The sequence below is a fragment of the Anastrepha obliqua genome, chromosome 5 (assembly GCF_027943255.1).
Source record: "Anastrepha obliqua isolate idAnaObli1 chromosome 5, idAnaObli1_1.0, whole genome shotgun sequence".
Classification (NCBI taxonomy): domain Eukaryota; kingdom Metazoa; phylum Arthropoda; class Insecta; order Diptera; family Tephritidae; genus Anastrepha; species Anastrepha obliqua.
This window is the reverse complement of record NC_072896.1, coordinates 76734929-76759701: the sequence shown is the minus strand read 5'-3', so window position 1 is coordinate 76759701 and position 24773 is coordinate 76734929. Positions and strand designations below refer to the sequence as shown.

Below are 24773 nucleotides of genomic sequence, written 5' to 3'. Positions count from 1 at the left end.
AAACCCTATATATATTATCTACATAAATAATTTTTTGTTTTTTTCAAAGTAAATGTGCACAATTTGGAAGCGTTTTGACTTAGTGTACTTTAGGGCGGGTCGATTTAAAAATCGCTCATTTCTCTGTGAAAATCGTATTCTAGGGATCAAAATAAGAAACTTTGCCGAAGGAACCATGCCTCTAAAACGAATTCTGATGTCCCCCAATTTGGGTCGAACGAAAAATCCCACTTTGACCCATTTATAGTGCTCCAATCGAGTCCAAGTGTATGACCGACCCCCACTAACTTTGGACGGCCGATCCACCCATGCCAGTGGCACACCCCTTGGAACTCCCCTGGGGGGTTCCCCATACAATCATTTCAAAATATCACCATTTTTGGCCTTTACATGAGAAAAGAAACTAAAAAGTTCGACCCAAATTGGGGGACATCAGAATTCGTTTTAGAGGTATGGTTCCTTCGGCAAAGTTTCTTATTTTGATCCCTAGAATATGATTTTCACAGAGCAAGGGGCGATTTTTTTGCCTTCCTACAAAAGACACTAAAAGTTCGACCCGAATCGGGGGACATCAGAATTCGTTTTAGAGGTATGGTTCCTTCGGCAAAGTTTCTTATTTTGATCCCTAGACCCGGCCTACTGTACTTATTGTATGTTTGCTTCCTACAGCTGTCTAGCTGTTTAAAATTTTTTCACCTTGGGACGAGCCAGTAAAAAAATGGGAGCAAGTGTCAGCAGCAGCAACACATTTACGCAACTTATTATTTAAATTTGCTGAGTACCGGTTAAAGGTCTAATCGTAGCCACACCTGTGAAATCTTTTAATCATTTCTAATATCTTAAGCCCACAACGGAGATATTACTGAAGACCTGCCACCAGCAAGAACACACTAGACTCGCACTCCTCTGTATGAGATCAGTTAGAAAATAGGATTATATTTAGTCGAGGTTTCGAAAGAGTACAAATTAATTATATTTTATTTTCCGAGATCTACATCAAAATCCGTACCGAAGTTTCCGATGAAAAAGATTTTATCGGAAGATTTTTAAGCTTTGAAAATGACGTAGTACGTTGAATATCAGATCGTTAACGGGCATGGTGAAAAGAATTGAGAAGGTGTGGCCGATAGCAGATCATTACTTGGCAGAATCAGCTGATGAGCTGATGGTGTGTGTTTTAAAAAAATGAGATTGTGTTAGTGATGTACGAAAAAAATCAACACAGTGTGAAGAAAAATCGCTGTCATAACCCTGGTTACCTCAGGTAATCAACTGATTCCTTCAAATTCGCTGAGAGCCGATTAACGGTCTGATGTTGGCCACACCTCTGAATTATTTTCACCATGATAATCTTCAAAGAAGACTTCGGTATAAAGATATTTTCTTTCTAAAGCTACTTATGCATCTCATGCCCCAAAATCGTGAGCTTTAAAGAAGGTTTTCGTTTTCTCATCTTCCAAGAGACTACCATTCGGAGTACGTAGGCTCGAATTTCTGTGCATAAAACACCAAAATGAAGAAAAACGTTTTTATCTAATAGTGGTCACACCTCGGCAGGCAATGGCAAACCTCCGGGTGTATTTTTGTCATAAAAAAGCTCCTCATAAAAATTCATTTGCCAATCGTAGCCGACTTAAAACTGTAGGTCCCTCCATTTGGGGAACAACATCACAAACAGGAGAAAGAGCTTCGGAAGTGTACGCTCCAATTATTATTATTATTTTTTTCCAACGATCCCCGTATTTCTTAACACATAAATCGGAAATTTTTGTATTTTTTATATTTTTGCAAAAAATCCTATGTTTTGTAAAGTTGGTAATTATGTTGAAAACGTTAAATTTCAATGAAAAATTAAGCATTTACGAAGTGTTAGTATGGAGAGTTTATTTTATATATTTTCTTCAATACACAGTTTGGATAATTTAAGTAGGCTGCTAATTTTTTGTTTCGTCAGTATCCCCACTACAAGTTTACACTCTTTCCTGGGAAGAGATAAAATATAGTTTTTAGACCTGACGTTGTACTTGCGTAGCATGATTTTCGTGGTCCTGCATGAGCTGACTATTTTCCATCCTAAATTAGCTTCTTGAATCATGGCTGCTAGATATAGTTTAGTCGTTGTTTGCAGAGAGGTGGTTGTATACCGGACGTGCTAGGTACTCGAAGATTAGCGACTGCTTTGGCTAGCATATCCACTTTCTCGTTTCCTTCAATTTCCTTGTGTCTTGGAACCCAGTAGATGGTGGCTTGTTTCTCAGTTCCTAGCTCATCCATCCTATTCCGACATTGTCGTATGCAGTGTGAGTTTGTCTTTGCAGCTGCTATTGTTTTGATGGTTGGTTGGCTGTCAATGTAAACGTTTATTTGAAAGTTGGGAGGAGTGTTCTCTATGACTAAGGCTGCTGCTTTCGTTTCTGCGAAGATCTCAGCTTGGAACGCACTGCAGTAATCCGGTAATTAGTATGACTGTTAATTCCGACTGTCTTAATTCCGAACAGAATACTGCGGCTCCAACACCCTCTTCCATTTTGGAACCGTCTGTGCATATTCTTAAACCTAAAACCGAATAGATCTTAATGCAGAAGTGTGCAACTTTTTTGTTCAAAAGTTTTTCCATAATCAAATTTCTATTTCCTTCATTATCAATTGCAGATCGACATCTCCATTCAACCCCAAGCGAAACCCGGCGATGATGTGATGCTTCAGGTCAATACTGATCCCGATTCATTTGTTGGCCTACTTGGAGTCGATCAGAGTGTGCTGCTACTTAAATCCGGTAATGATATAAGCAGAGATCAGATATTCAACAGTTTGAGCAACTATGATGCCAGTACACCGTGGATGCAGGGCTACGGCCGTTATCCGGGCCGAGAGTCCGGTGTGGTAACAATGACAAATGCAAATTATCCCTACAACGAGGGTAAGTGAAATGGCAAAATTATTATTAACTGAAAAATACATGAATAAATTTATTGAAAATACTGAGTTATATAAAAGAAGACATATATGTACATATGCACATACAATATTTATGTATTATATATTGTATGAAAATAAGTACGCAAACAATTATACCCAATACCTCTTGCACTCGCTGATGTTGCGCTAAACCATGCAGATTCTGAAGTTTCACCAAATGATGAACCAATGCAAAGTTATATAACCGATAAATTAAATGACCCCTCAGCGCATGGCACATTGCCGATACGGAAAATTTTTCTAGAAAATTGGATTTGGACAATACACGATAGGTTTGTTCACAGAGTATTAATATAAAAAGAAAAATAGAGCACAAGAATACGCTTTGTCTACAAGTATTTGTATGTACTCGTATAAGATCGAATAGATTGCCTAATAGTTGTAACTGAATGTAAAACTATCCTTTTAAGCAACTGGCTTTTGTGATCAAAGTACTGTAAAAATGTGCGTACATAGCACGCGTTTGCGGCAAGAACGTCGTAACTGAGAAAAAAGAAAAATTGGGAAATATGCGCTTAAAGCTTTGAATTCGCTATTACTGCCTGAGCAAAAATAAAAACATATTATCTTCTTTTGAGTAGTCTCTATAATTTCTGTATTTATTTTATTTCGGATTGCAACGTTCGTCCAGCAAACGGGTGATGCGTAGTATATCAGAGAAACAGACTGAAATTTAAATATTTTAAAAAAAAATCCTTACTTATTCAACTCAACTATCGTACTTAATAGAATTTGTTAATATTTGCGCGGTGGAGGACTACATAACTAGTAGATATACACGATAACATATAAAAAGTAGAAATATCAAATAGAAAAAGTACGTTGTTTCAAATATTTCAGAATAACAAGATGAAGCACAGTTGAGCTACGCCTTTGAATATACCTATATATATTTTTTTGTTTTTCTAAAACGCGTTTAAAGCACCGAATATTTGTTGTTGTTTTTTTCTAGAACTTATTTATATGCTTGAAGCAAATGAGGAAATAGATGACATTCAATTTGATTCGGAAGGCGAGACAGGCTCCATCGATCGTTTCGATGGTGAGAGTGTCTCAACGTCGACTTCCGAGACCTCTGTAAAACTGCGTACAAATTTCAATGAAGTATGGATTTGGTATGAAAATGGGGCATCTAAACGGTTAGTTGAAGTGATACATCAGGGCGGGTGTAAATTATAATTGTAAAAGAAACGTATGCATACGGAACTATTGAAAACTAATTTGGCGACTTATCATTAAAACTATCATTCATTTCCTTGAACCTTTTGTATTCCTGTAAGAGAGATAGAGACCCAATGTGCACGATTGAAAGTCGATACTTAACATTGATAGGTATTTGGCTCAGCTTATCTTCCTTTTTGTAGCGTGCGCGTTGATGTTTTCCGGAAATAGCAGATGGTTTTTATGAGGAGCTTTTTCATGGCATTAGTAGTTAGTAGTTAGAAAAATTCAGTTTGGTTTTGAAGGGTTTGCTCATAAGCAGTGCATTTAATGACACTGTTTTTAAAAAGTAGCGGATGCGTGTCTCTTCTTCACAATCGGCATTCAGTTTCTTGTGCGTATCTATACCCTCATCCGCTGCAAGCAAATTTAAAATAGGTCTTCATACATTAAATAGCAAAGGGTGTACCATATAAGCCCTTATGATTTATGTAAGGGCTGCTCCGAAAAGAAGCTTCAGCTCCTTGATTGGCGCGATAACCGCTTAAGTGATTTTGGTATAGTTTAACTAAGTGGCGTCAGTTAGATTCAACCCAAGTTAGCCAGTGAAGCTAAGTTCTCCCCTACCTCATCTTCTCAATGCAAAACTTGCCTTCCTCTTCCTCTGCTACCACCAGCTAACCGCATCGAATACTTGCAGAGCTCAAGCTTCTGTGCTCATTCGTAAGACGTGATCTAACCAGTAGATCTGGATCTTTATTCGATCTGGATCTTTATTCCATGCCAAAGTGCAAAGGTTCAAAAATCTTCCCCAGAGTTTTTCTCTGAAGAACTCCAAGGGACGCCTGATCGGATGTTATCACTGTCCAAGTTTCTGCGCCTTCCTATAAGACAGGAATAATGAAAGACTTATAAAGTTTTTGTTTGTGTTCGTCGAGAGACTTTAATACTCAACTGCCTACTTGGTCCAAATACGCGCACGTTTAATTCACATAGAGTGCATCTGGGTAGGAAATCATGATCTATTCTGCAATGATTGAGACAGAGTGAAGCAAAGAAATAACCTTCAAACTTGCAAAAAAACAAAGAGTGCGAAAAATAAAAATTACGAAATACATACAGATCAAATTGTTTAAAAAAGTCGTACAAATTGTGACTACGAAAATATACGAACACTTGCTGTGAAAAAATTTTGGATGTTGGAAACTATATAAATTGGACTTAAAAGCGTTACCAAACAAAATCGAAAGGGTTGACGAATTGAAAAATCCTATTGCCGAAAAATAAGATTAGCTTCCGGAATTCTTTAAAAAAATCTGTACCTGAAGATCGGCGATTTATTTTTGGAATTTATTAAGTGTGTCGGGAATGGTTTCAGTTGGACAATTACCACTTCGGTGGAAGACAAGACAGTTTGAAGATCCATAATCCTAAATACGCGTGCCAGATGCATTAATAACCTCCAGATTCATAAAATGTGTCTCAATGATGGATTTTCCAAGGTTCAATGTCTTGGGGAGGATGCAAAAGTCCAATCGAAAGATGTCGAATCTCGTTTTTCACGTTTATTAACAGCAAAAAAAAATTTCTTGTTCGTATTGTATTGAATCGCCGTAATTGTGAACACAGCTCTTTCTAATTTGTGGTACGCGTCTTGATATGCCTCCGAACAATTTTGTTATTATCAGCTTTTTCTTGGCTGCTAGAAAGTAAACGAGTGCAAACATCAAAATGTATGGCCGCCCAAAATAACCAATGCTGATTTGTTGAGATAAGCCTCACAGATAAACGTAGCAACCGAAATACGGCAAAGGAAATGGTAGTGAATCGATCACACACTGAAAAAGAGCGACGACAACGCTGCGCTAGAATCCTTTTCAGCAAGCGAATCGAAGAACTAGCAGACTGCGTAACATCTGGCGACACTTTACAGATGCAGAAATGAGACCATGGAACGAATTGAGACCGCTAGCACATAACCGTGTTCGTTGGCGCAGAGGAGTATTTGCTGTCCTATGCTTCAGATTGGCGGAAATATGTACAATAGAGGGTGTGCCAGTGCAAAGTGGGCGACTGTTATTTGAAAATTATTTCTCTATCCTACTGTAGTGGACTCCGAGCCCGAAACAGCCGAATGGCACTCATGGAAAACACGTGGCGAAATGATTTTCCAACACCTTCTGGCATTGGAAATATAATCTCTTCCGTCATAAAAACACAGGCAAACTCCCACCTATTTTGAGTGATTGCACTTGGTTTGGTCGAGAGGTACTGCTGCTCTTACGAAGAGGCCAAACATTTCACGAATTCGAGCATTTCCCCAAAAGACGAGGAATTTATTTGACACAGAATCCGTAGGCTACCAAAAAGATGGAAAAACAAACTTCGTAAGCCAACCAACGATTTTTTATTTCTCTATAACTTTTTTAAAAGTTGAATTTCCGCAATAGACATTAAAATTGAACGTCCCATTCAATTAAAAAAAATAGTGTGGCTTCTCAGCCACGAACTAAATTCGGTCAGTTATTACGCTCATCTACATTCTAGCAGATATCCGTAAAAAGCGGTTTAAAATATTTGATACTTTAAATGCTTAATCACATTTTTTTCCGACGAAATCCTTTAATAGTTCCTTTAATGCTTCTGTATTTAGCTTCACTTTAGAAAGAGTGAGTGGTTTAGTACTAAATCACTGTCTATCCTCATACAGTTGAAATAGGACTGAATAAGTCAGAACTAGTTAGTTTTCATTCACCTACAGCTATTTCAATACAAGCTACTTATCGATCAATTCTTAAGCCACGTTCACTTAGTTATCCCTACAAAGTATGGCAAATGCTTCCAGCTAAGACTAGTCGAACTTATTCAACTTATGATTATCGCCAGGCCATACCTTCTAAATAGTTCCGTATGTATGCAAACTCTGATACAAATTAGATATGAAATGATGGTGATGAAACTTATCTTTCCCTGCTTGAATATACATTTATTGCCTGCGATCTGCTTACTGACTTTTCTCTTAACCTCTGAATGGTGCTACTAATTTCTAGCTTTCTGAGCTATTCTTGTTTGAATGAAAGTGCAATTTTGCATGTGAAAATAACAAAGAAAAAACCAATGAAACATACACCTCGCGATAGAACGATAGCATAACAACACTTCCACTAGTTTTGACTATTTTTCAAATGTTCATTATTTTTGTGTAAGTGTTAATTGTTGCATGAAAGGAAAACCATGTAAATCCTATTTTAAAGTTTTATACGAAAATTTAAAAAAATTGGCAACCCAATTTCTTGGTTTTTAATTATGATTTTTAGAAAAATCTTTTGCATGTCGTTTTATAGCTTATAACGTTTTACAATAATAAGAAGAATTACAATATATAAATCCAATTTTGAAATTCCATACAAAAATTAGAAAAATCTACAAACTATTCATCCCAATTCCACGGATTTTCACTAGAACCTTTGGAAAGATTTTTGCAGTTTTATTTCTTGTGAAATTTTAGTACAACAAAGTGCAACTTAGAAGCCGCTAAAAAATTTCGTTGATTTTTTATAATTTTTTTTCCTTGAAGGTGTTGCGCATTTTTTTCATGTAAGAAATTCATGAAATATTTTTATATGGAGAACTTCGTCAGGAAAAAAAATATAAAAAATCAACGCGATTTTGCAGCAATTTCACACTTGAACTTTATTATACTAGAATTTCACAAGAAATAAAACTGCATACCAAAAGCCTTTCTAAAATATAATTTTGAATTTTATATTATTGTATTATATATTATATTATATTTCCCAATTTTTGTATACAATTTTAAAATTTGATTAACACGGTTTTTATTAGGCAATAAGTAATATTTTCAAATGAAAATAATCAATACCCGGTTTTTATTGTACAATGCGCTAAACATTTATACACAAATTATGAATACTCAAAAACAAACAAAAAATTAAAAAAAAATTAAAACTGACCAAAATATCGATGTGCTATCGTTTACCTTGCCTTGTATAGATTTAAATACTTTTCATGGAAATACACAAAAACTTAGAATAGTATAACTCTTTTTGTAGAATTTCCTCAGATTTATTTCATGAGAGGCGGAGCCCGTTCTGGCCATGAACCACTTCACTTTCATGCTCAACCAAATATTCTAGCTATATCTGGTAGAACGGATAATGAATGGAGGCGTGGCAATTTTCAATCGATGCTCCCACCGAAAGTAGACGTTATAACGAAAATTCGAAAAGATTTTGCTGAAGCATGGATTTTTGATAGTTTTTCAACTGGCGAAAGCGAAAAGTTAGTTAAAATGTAGATCATAAATACAATCACAAACATGCATACATGCATTTGTATATCCATGTGGATGGATAATCAGTAGCTTAAGTTTAGTAAATTTGAACAACATGCCAAACCTCCTCCTGTAACAGAATAACAGTATTTCGCACAAACCTAAATACATATGTACAAATGTAAAGCGCACAAGTAATATGTAACAGTAACAATAACGGATGCATACCATTTGAAAGTTTTTCTTTTCATTTTATTATTTTAGGAAACTAATACCACAATAACTTTTTAAGGCAGTAGTCTGCTTTACAGGCTTCAAAAAATCGATTTTTTTGTTTTGTTTTAAATCTCTTCCAAAACTATCCAAGAATATGTCTTTAAAATTCCAGAGGCCAATTCGACATATTTTCGAAGCTAGAGCAGTTTTGGTGGCCGAGCGTCGAGCAGGTGCGAATGCTCAGGCAGAACTTTAAAGCGCGTTTTCTCGAGTTTTCATTTTCACAAGTGTTAGAAAACGGTGCCGGCGATAGCAAAAAGAATATATGTCCGATCGAAAAAAACCAAAGTGATCTAGCTTCAGTATTAAATTATCTTCTATTTGAACTAAAAAAGTTGGACAAAAGTATTATTTAAACTACTTGTTTTGCAACTTAAAGTCAATTTTGTTTCTTAAAAAAGTGAATTTTTTTTTCAAACTTCGAAAAAATTTGGAATTTTATAACTTCTTCGGTATTTTTTTAGTTCATAAAGAAAAGAAACTTATAAAAATTAAAAAAAAATTTGGTTCGACTGTTTCAGATGCATCGCACGACCTCCATCACCGGCACCGATTTACAAGTGCAGACTCAAGGCGCTCCAGAAAAATACTTACAACTTTAAAAAATTTCAATATTTTTTAAAAAATAAATATTGTTTTTTAAACCTTAAATATAGTACACTATCGTCTTAAAATTCCGTTTACCGCAATCATTTCCTTCCCTTTCAAAAAAAATTGCTAAAAACGCTTTTTTTCGGCTTCTAAAGCAGACTACTGCCTTAAAGCGTAAAACCACATTGAAATTAAAAAAAAAACCGATTTTTTTCTTAAATCTATAGTACATATTTTTAGCAAGTAGAAGGTGGCGTAAAATTAGTCACCCTATCGGAAGAGTTATAATTTTTGTAAATAGCGTCGCACGACAATTATATTTGACTTCAGAAATGTCAGACTGCTGTTGCATACAAACAGACAAACAGGGAAGCCAGTAAAGTTCAAAATAAATATTTCTATCTCTCAAAATCATTTTTTTTTAAATTTAATAAACGAGTTATTCAAAACAAAATTGTTTAAAATCTAGCTAATTTTGATTAAAATTAAATCCTAAAAATAAAGAAGACTTTCGGTGGTTAAAGTTTAATATTGATGATGAAATCTCGTCGACTATAGCTGGCGCTTTTGAAGGTTTTTTTTTATTCAACTCAAAAGTAATTCAAAAACAAAACTGGATGATTAATTTTGCGCTACCTTGTAGCTTGCATTGTCTCTCTAGTGATTTCTTGATTATTTTTAATGAAAATTGTCTCAGTCTCTTATCAAGTTACGACTTGTGCAAACTCTATACTAGCATACAGCGCTACCCATTTTAAGTTGATTAATTACAATTAGTTTTTTCCAAATTTGGGCACTTTTTGAACTTTTCCAACAAATTTTGGTAGAAACAATTTTTTTGTTTGTTTGTGAGATTTCTTTATTCAATTGCTTTTTGTTTTAGAGCTTAAATAGCAATAAAATTGTTAAATAAAAAAGGAAACGCGGCCCTACGAACGGATGCTCACAGCTGATTTATTCGAATTAACATATTGTCTTGAATTTGCGATAATATTTTGCGATTAGAACCGACCATCATAAATTCGTAAATATAAACCCAATTAAATCAAAGTCAATGGGCTATGAGTGTGAGTGTGGCTCATAGTGGACAACCGCTTCAACCTAACCTAACCTTACCTTCCAGGGAGAGGATCTTAAAATCTCCTCTGTTACTGTGGATAATTGCTTGAGAGAGTATGCAAACTTAAAATTGAAATCATTTCACAAAATTATCTGAACCAGAAAAACGAAACGCTGATCTCCAATCTACGGCCCAAAGAGAAGTTTATCTGCCTCGGCGTTTTTTGTGTAATTTCAAAACTTGATATAATATTTTACCAATGTTCATATAATATTTTACCAATGTTAATTCTTTGAAGACAACGCTGTAGGAGGGCGCAGTGCGCTGTTTATTTGTATAAATATTTTTCCCTGTTTCATGAAATCACATTTTGACCTAAAAGTTTGTATATACAAGGTGAAGTCTAAAATCAGTCTTGTTGATGTCATAAAAATGTTTTTGATGACGTCATCTTTTTAATGAGTTAGTGCGTTGGAAGTTACATCCCTAGCTGACTTCCAGTGAAAGCTTGGTGACATTCGACTCAGTGGAAGCAAAGTTATTGTGTCTATTTAAGTGTCAGCATGTTTGTGTCATCCGTACAAAAATGAGTTTCGCACAAAGAGCTAATATCAAATTTTGTTTTAAAGTAGGTAAAACGTTTACCGAAACATTTAAATTGATGAAAAAAATTTATGGCGATGATTGTCTGTCTCGTGCCAGAGTTAATGAGTGGTTTACACGTTTCATAGATGGTTGTCAGGACATAAATGACAATGAATGTACGGGCCGTCGAAAATCGGTAATCAAATCGAATTTTAACTGATCATTTGGGCTTACGAAAGGTCTGTGCATGTTTCATTCCGCACAAGTTAACTGGGGGCCAAAAATTGCTCAGACCTTCGAAAGACCTCATTGAAGAGGCGAGAAAAGACGAGAACTTCCTTTACAACATTGTAACTGGTGATAAAACGTGGTATTTCCAACATGAGCCTGAAACTAAGCGTCAAATTGCCGAATGGAAGGAATTGTTCACAAGGAGTTTGTGCCAATGGGCCAAACCGTCAATGCAATTTTCTATCTTGGTGTTTTGAAGCGTTTGTTCCATCGCATTCGTCGAATTCGCAATGAATACCGCGGAGGAGGAGGCTGGCGCTTCTTGCATTATAATACACCATCTCATCGATCCACTCTTGTGACTGATTTTTTGACACATTTTAACTATCAATCACTCACTTTTACCTATTCGGAAAATTGCATTTGGCCATGAAAGGAAAACGTTTTGCGTCCTCACTCTTTTGAAAAGCTTTTAGATCGCGCAAAATAGTGTATCGAGGCCAGAGGGGATTATTTTGAATAAATAAACTCGATGTTACGTTTTTATTTTAACTCAGTCTTGTTTATTTTGGACTTCATCTTGTATACCTTCTTAGATTCATTTTGCCCAGAGCGATTAAATACTTTCTATCGGTTAATTTATACTATATTCTGTAAAGATTTTAACTAACTTTTTTGGCAAAAATAAAATTTTTAATTTAAAGTGCGCCTATTTGCGTAATATTTTTCAGTCATTTCGTAGAGAATTTATCAAACTTTAAAAACAGTATTAATGTATTTGATTGAAGTTAAAATTGTGGTATCTACCATGAAGGAGTGTCCTCGACAAACTGCCTCAAGCGAAGCCATGTATCTCCGCTATAAAAAAAAATCGTTTTATAGCCGCGCGTTTATGCCCATGGGTATAACAATTTTGATCACAAAACGAAATCGAGATAGATCTAGTCATGTAGTATATACTAAAATGCTCGGAATATAGAGTGCTCGGAGAGCAGTTGATTTAGCAATGTCAATCTATCCATTCGTGTGCATTATATCTCGAGCAAAATTTAATATATTTTAATGAAACTATAAGTGCATACATAGTAATACATATTACCCTTAATCCAAGGCATTGAAAATGGGCGAAATCGATGAAAACTACGCTCAGCTGCATATAACGGTAATCTTCGAAAAAAGGACGGAGCAAAATTACTCCAGTTTGGTTCAAATAAAGAGCACAAGAAAATATACAAACATATACGCAAGTAAAATGTTGAAAAGTGGAATGTGCCACGCCCACTGTTGAGTAAATGCATGTATCTTGATGCCATGAAACTTGCCTAAACTTTTTGCACATAGGTAGTATTGCACCCCACATCAAGACATAAATTGTGTAGGAATCGGATAAAAACCACGTCCCCTTTTTATATTTAAAACTAAACATCCGTTCCTCCGTTCAATATATATTAGTAGGTATTAAAGAAATATTTCTAACCGTCTAATAATGACGCCTATGATCTTATGCCTTAAAATCGGACGGCTTTTCTACAGTTGTATAAAAAACCCCGTTTTAGCTCACATTAAGCCAACTATTCCTATATATTCCTTTTATTTAAGAAAAAATTTTAATGCTAAATGATTTGTAAGCGGCTTTTTTTAACAAAAAAACAAAACATATGCATTTTATGATATCTATGTGCAATAGGGGACCTTGTTAAGAATTTTCATTTATTTCATTGTCCCCCGGAAAACATTTCCAAACTATGTTTAATTTACCGGCTCTACAGTGGCTTACACGACAAATAGACGACGGCGTTAATTTACATTTTTAAGTGACAGACGACAATTGTGTACCTTTAGCAAACAGCTGATTTAGTTGTCTGTCACATAAAATCTCAATGCGCATAAAAGTTGCCGTCTGGCTACCCTATTAATCCCCTTAAGTGATTTGTTGAAACTCGGCAGGCAATGGCAAACCTCCGAGTGTATTTCTGCCATGAAAAAACTCCTCATAAAAATATCTGCCGTTCGGAGTCGGCTTGAAACTGTAGGTCCCTCCATTTGTGGAACAACATCAAGACGCACACCACAAATAGGAGGAGGAGCTCGGCCAAACACCTAACAGAGGTGTACGCGCCAATTATTTATTTATTTATTTAAGTGATTTGTTTAGTTCGAAATGTTTCTTGTTTTTTGTACAAATCTTCAAATCAACCAACTCGTTTGTATAGGAAGAGTTACTAAAAGGTTGGAACTGTATCTATATTGTCAACTAAGTGTGTTTTTATGTTCAACGTAGAGAGATAAAGTAATTAATCGAAATTGTCTGTACATTCGGATCTACCACCTTACAAAATAAAAGAAGCTCGTCGTTCACTCTCGAATCTTGCTAATTATTTTTGCAAGGCAATTTCAAAAACTAAAAAATTTTTGCCGCTCGTAGGGATCGCCCTTTTACATTTTTCTGCCTTTCTTCGGTATTCACAGTGGAAACTTACAGTTTGATATTAAAATTGTTTTGCCTCATGAAAAACAATTGTTTGTGTTCCAAAGTTCTTTGGTCTCAAGTACCCCACGAGATCTCAGTTCCCACCACCCTAACGTCGGTTGGTATAACACACCCAAATTATTTCTAATTGAATGCCACTTGGTTCACAAGTAGATTATAATACTTCATACTTCAATATAGATCGATTAGACCACATTCGAATTGACACGCAAGATCGGCTTTCAGCCTTACAATATGCGAAATAAATAAATGAATTACCAGGATAGTAGAGAGTAACTTTCTGCACTAAACTTAATTCTATTCACAGCCAGCGTTTTGTTCATTGTACATTTGGGAGGTAGGCACTGAGATGTGGTAGGAAAGTAATAAAATGAGATATTTGAGGTTTAAAACAAAAAAATTATTTTCACGAGACAAGAACATCGGTTGGTAATATCACGCTGTGAATGTCGAAGATATGATGAGAAATACAAAAAGCTACCACTACATTCGACCAAAAAAAAATTTAATTTTTTTTTTATTTGTAAAAATACTTTAGACTTAGGGCTGTACGTAAACTTTTTTCTCCGTACTGTCTACTGAACGTACAACAAATCACAAAAAAAAATTGCTGGTGAAAGTACAATAATTTCTATATTTTTTCTTTTAATTTTTTTTATTGTATTTACTTTTTTATTTGACAGTTTTTAATGGAGTCCATCATAAAATACCTAGCTCTGTAAATAATTGATAAAGAATTAATAAAATGTTTTGAGGATACGAATATTATGTAAATTTTTTTTTTTAATTCATGTAAAAATATACATTGATATAATTTTTTTTTTATAAAACAGTACAACTGCTGTACGTACGTCAATATGCTAGCTCCTATTTTCTACAAGACAGAGTGGCAGTCCCTGGAGTAATGGGTTTAGGAGCCGCTAATGTAGCTTATGCTGTATCACCTCTTCTAGGACCCTTAGGTCCTGGGCCTACAATAATACCACCGACTTTGAGAAAAAATTTTATCGAGAATTGGATATTCTTGAATCAAGAAAAGTAAATAATCAATTCCCACGATTTTAGCTATGCTCTTTCTCTCTTTTTTTTTTTTTTGCTTTAACTAATCATTTTACATTGAGGGTCATTGAAGTCATCTGTGTTTTCATACGTGCGTAAAATATAATATTCAACTTTTATGTTAAAAGTCTTTGTCAGAACATCACTTTTCGGCTAAAAATCCAGTACGCCCAGTTTTTTTGTTTGGAAATTACGTCAAATTGGATTATTGATTTGTACGTATACTGACTTCTCATGGAAGGTGCGTGCCTCTGTAAGAAACAAAGTCGGTTGTGTTGCATTGCCAATTTTATTATAATGCCTTGTTTACGACGAGGTTTAGCCGAATATTGGATTTTTAGCGTCAGAATCATGAAATCAGAATTTTGCATTAGGGCAAAGAAATCAAAAATTTCCATTATAATTTTTGTGTTGATATGGCTTTCTTTCTTGCGGCCGCTTGCTACTAAAAAATACATACTTCGAATAACTAAATCTGGACAAAATTCGACTACTAATAAAATTTATAAATTGTAAATGTATTCAAATATCATTTCATTGCCCAATACAGGAATTAAAATAAGATACACATTTACATTCCTGGTACATTCACCGAATGCAGAAATTTTCCAAAATAAGGCGTCATAATTTATTGTTATATATAAAAAGTTCCGTTTTTCGTGAAATAGAGGGTATATACATATACATACATACATATAATATTTGCACGTAGAGTGGTGAATATTACTGAGTACATGATGACCTTTTTTTAATATTTACAATGTTTTTGGAGCAAACACTTTTTTGTTATTAATTTTTTGTTTTTGTAATATCACTCATTCTTTAACCAAAATCTTATCAAAATAAATCAAACTTTTTAACTTTATACAAATCAAAAGAAATTCCTGAATTTTCATCTAAACATTTATTTTTTTAATTTGAATTTTTAGAAAAATTTTGTGTATGTATTGTAGTTTATAGTCCGTTGAAATTTGGTATAACAAAATGCAAAACGCTTGCCTTGTTTTCAAAAAATTGTGTTTTTTTTTCGGTGACAGCTCTTGCGTTTTTTGTTTTTGTTCATGTAACAATTTCAATTTATAGAAACTGGAGTTAATTTTTAAAGCTTTTTTTTGCAAATGGTCTTTGTATTTTTTCTTTCACAACACATTTATTTTTCTATTGAATGCAGCCAAAAAGCCCTCAGAGAAAAGGTATTGGAAATCCAAGCGATTTTTAGTCTCTTAAAACTTGCACTTATTTTACTAAAATTTTTAAAAAAGTGTAACCGGAAATTTTTCGAAATATTCAGATTAAAATACAAATTGAAATACCATTTTTGTAATTTTTCTAAGTTTTGTGTAAAGCAAAGCACTAAGTTCGCGTCACGTGAAAGGGCTGCCAAAATACATGCAAATTGCGATGTCGTGAAATGTCATATGCTTCACATGGCAAAGTTGTAGTTAGCTCACGTCGGGAAAGCACTGCAAAACATGATTCCAGCAACATTTATTCACACATATTTAAAAACTGGCAGTTCGTTTTGAGTGAAGCGCCTGAGATCGAATACTCCGAAGATATGGCATTCTTAGGCGAAACGTCTTCGCAAATCGTAACGCAAACGTAAATAAATCTGCTTCATATTTTTTTGTGTATTAATTTCTTTAGAAACGCTTATCTCACCAAGATTTGTCAGTTGCTCCTGAAGCGATGCTCACAAATTTGACGTTCCTTCTCATTTGACAATCAATGTTGCCAGCAAGCAAGCCGTAATGTTGAGGGCAAATCTGGCAATGCATGTCGCTGGCGAAATTTCACGGCTGTGAAGTTAGTACTAATTTTAAGGTTTGGGAATGAACACTTATTTTTTTCAAAAATAAAGAAAAAGTTCCAACTCGGAAGACATGGTAAATGTAAAACAAATCATCAGGCGCTTAGTAATGCCTGTCACTTTATTGCAGAAGTTATTATTATTGTTTTTTTTTCGTTTCGAAGCTACTTTATTATTATTATGAGGGAATTTTGTACTATGATCATTAAGATCTAATGCACCCCCATCGAAGTTGCTACAATAATATTAAATATAACTAACATAACCTTTTTTAGGGCACAAAAGATCTTAAGATCGCAATGCAAACCTAGCTTTCATTCATTCATTCAACATTCCTTTGCTTACGTTAATTTCGAAAACACAGCTGAATGTCTCAAATACTGGTGGCTCAGACCATCTTCTAAGCTCACAGCTTTTATGAGCCAATACGTACTTCTATAACATCCATGAATCGATCTATACTTCAAACCTTTTATAATACATATTTCTATATTGCCCACGCAGATTCAGTTTTCATACTGTTGGACAATGATCGGATAATTACTCCACTCGCTTTTAAAGAAGAGGAATTCGTTGTGAAGGCCATGACAATTACCAATTCACCCACATTACGTAAAAATTTTGGAGAAATTTGGATTTTCAGCGAAAAACCATAGTAAATAATATTGCTATGCCTGTGTGTTCTTGCGCTTATTGCATGTTTGGGTGGGATTATTTATTTTATATAATTAATAAATTCTATATTTACGGTGGAAAAGTAGTTTACAACTAATAAAGCTATCGCTACAAAGGCCTTACGCTAGAAGTTATAATATTTAGTAATGCACGAATAACTTTTGAAATAAATACATATATTTCATTAGAGATATCACAATACTTTAAATAAGTAGCTGATTAATCTAATTATATTACGAGGGTTTCTAAATAGTTTGCGCTCAGTAATGAAAGCACAGTAAAATTATAATGAAAATGATTTTATTAATTTTTAAAAATATTCTCCTTGGAAGTCAATGCACTCTTCTACACTCGCTCGAACTAATTTTCACACTTTTACGACTCAGAAGTAGATACCCTTCAAAATGAACTGTTTAAAGACTCCAACAGCTTCTGCAGGTGTTGAAAAAGGTTGACCTCGAATTTTATTTTTGATGTTCAGGAACGAAAAGCAATCATAAGGTGCCAAATCAATGAATGATTCGTCTTCGGCGGGTGGTTTTTCTCAAGTCTCCAAAAACTTTTCACAAACAAAAGGGTGTGCTCCACTCAGAATTTACTGGTTTAAGTTTCTCTAGTGCTACAGTTGTAGGTTAGGTTAGGTTATGGTGGTAGTCGGTCTGCACGACCAACTCACTTAGACCTTACAGGTCCGTTGTGATACCACTGCGCTACACGGGAACCTCATTTATCTTCCGTGGAACCATTTTGTGGCTCTTATGAAACGTACTATTGATCCCAACCCCACACCAGACAGCTCTGTAAGAGAATTAAAAAAGTAGAACTAGAAAACCTGCTCTGATTTTAGCTAGGGCTGGACAATTGCACTGGAAGTGTTCGACTGTTTCTTTCTCTTGCTCATCTCTGCGACTTCTGCAATTTTCAGGGGAAAAACTCCTAGTCTCGAGGAATGCCTGCCAAGTAGCCAGTGACCGGTTTAACAAGCCAGGACCTTCCAGATATTGTCTCTTGAGAGACTAAAAAGTTCCTTTGTTCTTTTTATAATTATTTGCGGCCATAGTAGCCTAGCTGTCAGACAAGTATCTTTATTTCTCCATGACCTATTGGCCTCTTGGATAATGTGGTTTTTTATTATTAGCTTACTCGTGGCCATGGGTATTCCAATAGTACTTTTATCACTGAACAGTTGAAGAGCAGTACCTTTTCTGGCTAGCTCATCAGCTTTGCAGTTTCCCTCAATATCTCTATGACCCGGAACCTAAATAAGGTAACCTTGAATACGTCACTAATATCATTTAGGACCGCCCGGCATTCCTGTGCAACCTTCGACGTTAGTAAAGCCGCATTCATTGATTTGATGGCCGCCTGGCTATCTGAGAACATATTTATAGTCGTTTTTGTTACGGCGTGCGTATTTAGATATGTAGCCACTTATTTTATAACTAGAACCTGTGCCTGATAGACACTGCAGTAGTCTGGTAGTCGAACGGATAGTTCCAGTCCTAATTCCTTCGAGAAAACTCCATAGCCAACCTTATCGTCTTGCTTGGAACCATCTGTATAAAAATTTAAATCCCCCTTTCTCTATGGCCTTGGTGTCTGCCACTCCCTTCTTGACGGTATAGTCGTCTTGAAGAGCCTTTCAAAGGGAAGTCTAGGGATACAGTTGTAACATGACCAAATTTTTCGAAGAAACAGGCGACCATTCGACTATTTGCTTTGAGGTGTTTCTTCGGCGAACAACTTTTGTTGGATTTAACTAATCTTAGAACACACATACAGTTGATTACTGTTTCGTTTCTGAGTCATCCGAGTATGCATATATCGAAGATTTGTCACCTGTTCTGACATTATAGACGTGCTTTGAACTAGCGCGGCTGAATTTCTTTATACAACACACACATTTCTTTACATCAATCGACACGAGCCCGTTTTTGGGCAATTCTCAAACTATGCGGTATCCAATGAAAACAAATCTTCTTGACAATAAAATATTCATTTAATATTAAAAGTATGCTGGTCCCACTAATGCCCAAGAATCCCTCTATCGCACGATATGTCACATGACGACTTTGCTTTATCAACCACACGGATTCTTTCTGGCACAACAGCCGTTTTCGTACGGCCTTCACGAAATTCTTTCTGCAAGAATCGACAGCCACGTTGAAACTATTGTTTTAGATCAAGTAGTGATTCAATGCTAAAAGTTGATGCAAGTTGATCAATGTACTTCTGTCTCGATAATTTACTTACCTACGCCGAAAATCGTAATAAATCACCGCCCGAAAATTTTCTCGAGTTATTCAATCTTTTGAGCGAGATGAAGTTTTCAACTCACTGAGTAAAGAACAAATAAAGCTAAGTGGAAGTGGAAACATTTACGTAAGTTTATGCTAAAAATAACAAAGTTTTCGATAAAATGATCAAATTACAGTTCATCACACATAGTGTTGATACAAAAGCGCAAAAATAAAAGGCAACTTTCGTAGTATTTGTGGCGTGCGTCTTGATGTTGTTTCCCAAATGGGGGGCCTACAGTTTCAAGCCGACTCCAAACGGCAAATATTTTTTATGAAGAGCTTTTTCTTGGCAGAAATAAACTCGGAGGTTGGCCATTGCATGCCGAGGCGCGATCGCTATGAACTCTCTCTGAACTCCTAATGGTAGTCACGCACCAAACCATTCGACTACGGCGGCCGCCATATATACCAATCCAGTAATAAAACACTCAATGGATTTCCAAGGGTTAGCGAGAAATTTTGTGGCCTACTAAAGTTATCATGCCCCATGTTTTCAAAAAAGTGGAAAAAATGGTTAAAATATTTGTCTGAGCGAAACCAGTGGTTAAGATATGTACGATAAAATTTCATTAAAGATATTTTTGTAGAGCATATTAACCCATTAGCTCCCAATTAAGAGTATTATTTCGACCTTTACGGCAAGAGAATTATCACAAAATTTAATTTGGAATGTAAGTTGACGATTAAATTGTTCTAAACATTATTCTTCGAACAGTTTAAAAAGCCCTAGGAAAGCTAAATTAGCATTATTTTCAATACCTTCAAATGGAAGCATTTATAAACATAACATTTAGTAAACTACAGGTCATTATAGAGCACATCACATACAGTCCGTTTCACTTGATTAGAGGCACTCAGTTTGACTACATTATTTGCGCATTTAAGCTGTAAAAAGGCATAGTTTTTTAAGCATTCACTGTGTTTGGTCGAAAATTTCTTAATTCTAATAAAATGGGAAAGCTGAAAGGTGTAACAAATCGTGAAAAAGGACGAATCAGTATCTTGACCTCAGAGGGACTTTTAAATCACCAAAATTACCGAAAAGATAGGTCGATATCCAAACCTTATGGATCTTTACGTGAAACAAGGTGCCTCCTATGGTAAGAACCACGAAGGTAAAACTGCGATGGGATTAACACCTAATGAAATGCGCAAATTCTTTAGGATTGCATCGAATTCCGGCCATTCAACAGCAAAAATTAAAGGAATGGCAAATGCTGCAGCCAACAGCCAAATCCACTGTTCGAAGGGCTATTCAAAAAGTGCCACATCTGAAGCTTAAAAAATTACAAAAAGAAACTTCTTTGAATAAATTTCTCAAAGAACGCCGCCTCAATTGGCTTGGAATTATGTTAAAAATAACAATCCCAGTGAATCAAAAAAAAAGATAGTATTTAGTGACGTAAAGAAGTTCAATCTGGATGGGTCGAATGAATGCAATTACTATTTCAATGACTTAAGAAAGGAGTAAAGGTACTTGAGTAGCCATCATAACCGCGTCGGTGATGTTATGATAAGGGGATAAATTGAAGATTGTAGACCACAAAATGACGGGAAACAACCATAAAGCCCTGTTGGAATCATTTTTCCCCGAAATGCGTGAAACATTTGGACCTATTAATTAAAACTTTAGCATGGCCTCCATATTCCGCAGATCTGAAAACCATTGAGAATGTTTATGAGAGTGAGCAGCAATTTGAATACAAAAAAGCTTTAATTCGAATCATTAAAACGGCCTGGTCTGAACCTATCTGGAGAATTTGTCAAATCCATTCATCAAAGTAATGAATGAAGTAATTTATAAACAAGGTGGTAGCACAAACAATTAAGCTTTAAATAACAAATGTAAAAAAAGAAAATGTTCTATCTTTGTTATTATTTTTCCTTATTTGGTTAGTGCCCCGAATAAATCAAGCACAGTATTAAAGCTGTTGAAGTTTTACTGCTGCCAAATACCGTTAGATGAAATAATATTTTGTTGCACGTTTATTTTCGAGCAAATCAATCCTCACTTGAATTTTTCCTCACTTGGGATTACCAGATCACAGTTGCTTTAATAACTATTTTTTTTCATTAAAATTATTGCCTCTAATCAAGTGAACCGGACTGTACATACTTATATATATATCTACATATATTAATATACACTACACTCATTTGCGTCTCTTTACTCGTTTTTTTTTTTAATTTACTGGTATTTTAAACTCAAAAGCGGCGACACTTATATATTGGACTCCGGCTCCAATCCCTGAAGAAGAGCTAATTTTTCACGATACCGATCTCATTGACGCAAAAGTCGCAATGAGAGAGGATATTCTAGATGACATAGCGTACTTTGCTGTACATTTGCATGAACGACGCGTGAGACCACCTATACGTACATACAAAGAGCGCACATGGATGTGTACAGATTTTGAAATGCCAACTCTTGTCAAGTAATTGAATTTCGTATAATGCTAAAAAATGCTGCAAAATTTCCATTCTATTTTATGTTCTTTATATCTTGCATTTTCTACAGCCTTAACTAATAGTTCTCAAAATGAGAATGCCATTCTCAAAGAGAATAATTACTTGTATTCTCCGCAAATATAGCATTTCACAGGGTTCGTGCCATCTGCTCATTGAATATACCGTTGAAATGTTCAGCCTACGCTATTTACATACATACATACATACATATTATATGTCAAAATTCGATATCACCTCTTTGACTTTCAAATTGATCATTGCAGTTCAAGTCTTTCATGAGATCCTTTACTCACGTGGACCTAACATAGGAGTGGGAATTGCTCGTCCCAGGTCTAGACCACGTTCGAGATTAATAAGCGGATATAAAACTATAAATCCCCCAGTAATACCAACCATACGTAAAATGTTTTCGGAAATTTGGATCTTCGGTAACCTGGATCTTCGGTTACTTGGGTAATAGCCTCTTGATTTTGTTAAGTGCAATTCGCCCAAGAATAAATTCTGGTACTTTATTTGGAAATTACATTTCATCAGATCGATATGCATGTATATGTTAGCAAATTTTGGACGTGCCAGTCAAAACAAAAGCACTTATATACTATTTACATATGTACATACATATGCGTACGTATATACTATATCCACGTACATATGTATATTTATGCAGAACTCATACAGAACACGAAAAGTGAATTCGTCTGGTTTATATTAAATTTCTACTTTGTTTTTCAAATAACCGACCCTTTGCAAAAGTTATAGTGATTTTCATCTTATCGAGGTTAAACTGTATCTGAAATTTAGCACAGCTCATAATTGCAATTAAATAAGTTCCTATACACAATTATATTAAAAACTAATGCATTTCATAATGAGGGATTTCATATTTCCTGTTGCTCCTTTACATGTCTTTCGACTAGGCCATAGAAGAAAACGTCCAGTTGCGGGTGGCGCCAGTGGTGGGTGCGTGCCAATTAAAGCTGCTTCTGGCAACCGTAGAAAATCGACTACAGAAACGTGGATGACAACCAGCTCCACCACCGTTGGGCCGTTAGATGATGTCAGCAATGATAGCACGACTGATTTGAGCTTACAAGCGCGACAAAATTTTATTGAAAATTGGATATTTTTGACATTGAATGTGGCCACCATTATACCGTATGAAATTCGTACTAAAATTTCTGTTGATAAAATTTTGAGCGCTCGTGATGCCTCTTGTGTGATAATCTTTCTTATTTAAGCTTAGTTCACAAATTTCCTAAGATTGTCTACAGCTCTTAAGAAATTAACTCTTTTTTAACTATTTTTGTTTTTTAATTTTTATAAAAAAGAGTGAATAAAAAAACTCTCAACTAATATGAAAAAAATGGGTGCTCCTTTATGCTCCTTTGTTAGAGCTATGTACGTATAAATAATTACAAATTTGTACTAAGTCTTCTTGAGAAGTGTAGACTAAGCTTTAAGCATTTTTGTGAGTGAATCTTACTCGTTCTGTTTGACACTTACATTGTTCCAACTGTTTTTGTAATTAACACAATGAATGTTTATGCCAGTTTTTTATACCATTTCTATACTAATTTTTATATAATTTAGTTAATTCTTTTTATTGAGAACTCTTCTCATTTAATTGAATCCTATTTACGCCAGACGTAAACTTAACTTAATTTACGTAAGCACTTAAAGTTATTTACTTAAATCAGCCAAATCAGCTTACATGTATGTGTATACAACCTCACGCCAAATAGGTCAGAGTACTACACTTTTTCATTTTCGCTGAGCCCGATAGATACTCCTAACAAAAAGGAATATCTACCCGCTGTAACTCCATCCAACTCTAAATCTATATTAGTATCCTGTTCTCCCCCAGCTAATGAAATTTCAGCCAAAATACGATGCGGTATTGTGAAAAGTATTCGATACGGTACCAGCTGGGGTTAGCAGAGGAAGAGGAAGGCCTCATCTGCGTTGAAAAGATCAAGTAAAGGACTTGGCTTCACTTGGTGTTTCCAATTGGCGCCGATTAGCACGAGAAAAAAGCGACTGGCGGGGTTAAACTCGGCAAAAATCGCGTAAGCGGTTACCGCACGTCTTATTTCAAATCATAAACTTATATATTATATTATATTTCCTGAATTTTCTAAGACCTTCTAAGGAGTTTTTACCAATCTAATTATAGTAAAATATGTAGGTATAAAAGATGCACACACATGCGCACATACAAGATGGACTTGCGAATATCCACCAAAAGTAATCAAAAATCCATATCAATACTTGGTGCAAGTTTTTACGTACAAAAATATTTTGGCTGAAAGTTTGGATTCTTTCCTTAAACGGCTATTTATTTATTTTGTGTCATGCTTGTGGTTGCCATATGTATGGTGTATATGTGTGTGCAATGGGTTCAACGACAACTGAGGAGTTCTAACGTAAAATTTTGTTCTCTCGACGAACAGTGGTCAAATGGTAGATCTACTGGGAGTGAATGGATTACTTAAGAAAAGGACTGATATACAATTTTTTTCTTTCATACAAAGCTAGCCTGTGAAACAATTTTTGTAAATTTATAATTTTTTTAATTATATTTAAGTTCACAAATTTTTTAATTTTTAATTTAAAATTTAAATTTGAAAAATGTAATTTACTTTTTTTTATTTAAATTTAAAAATTTCAGAATTTTTTTATTGAATAATTTAAATTTAAGAATTTGTCTATTTTTTTTTTATTGAATAATTTAAATTTAAGAATTTGTCTATTGTTTAGGCAGAATCTAAGACTTTCATCGGAACTAAGCTCTT

At 34.9% G+C, this 24773-nt stretch overlaps 1 protein-coding gene across 11 annotated transcripts in view; it reads left to right on the top strand.

Annotated features, from left to right (window-relative positions):
• The window catches only part of LOC129248345 (thioester-containing protein 1 allele R1), a 60025-nt gene that overhangs the window by 24252 nt on the left and 11000 nt on the right, over nucleotides 1-24773 (top strand). For 3 of the 11 annotated variants that reach the window (XM_054887863.1, XM_054887860.1, XM_054887862.1), the window contains exon 6: nucleotides 2653-2920. In XM_054887863.1, coding sequence (XP_054743838.1) covers nucleotides 2653-2920 — 268 coding nt within the window. Of the gene's footprint in view, nucleotides 1-2652; nucleotides 2921-3058; nucleotides 3252-8213; nucleotides 8443-14501; nucleotides 14707-17041; nucleotides 17193-22244; nucleotides 22435-22898; nucleotides 23137-24773 lie in introns of all 11 variants that reach the window. The other 8 variants (XM_054887854.1, XM_054887855.1, XM_054887861.1 and 5 more) reach the window with 7 other exon arrangements.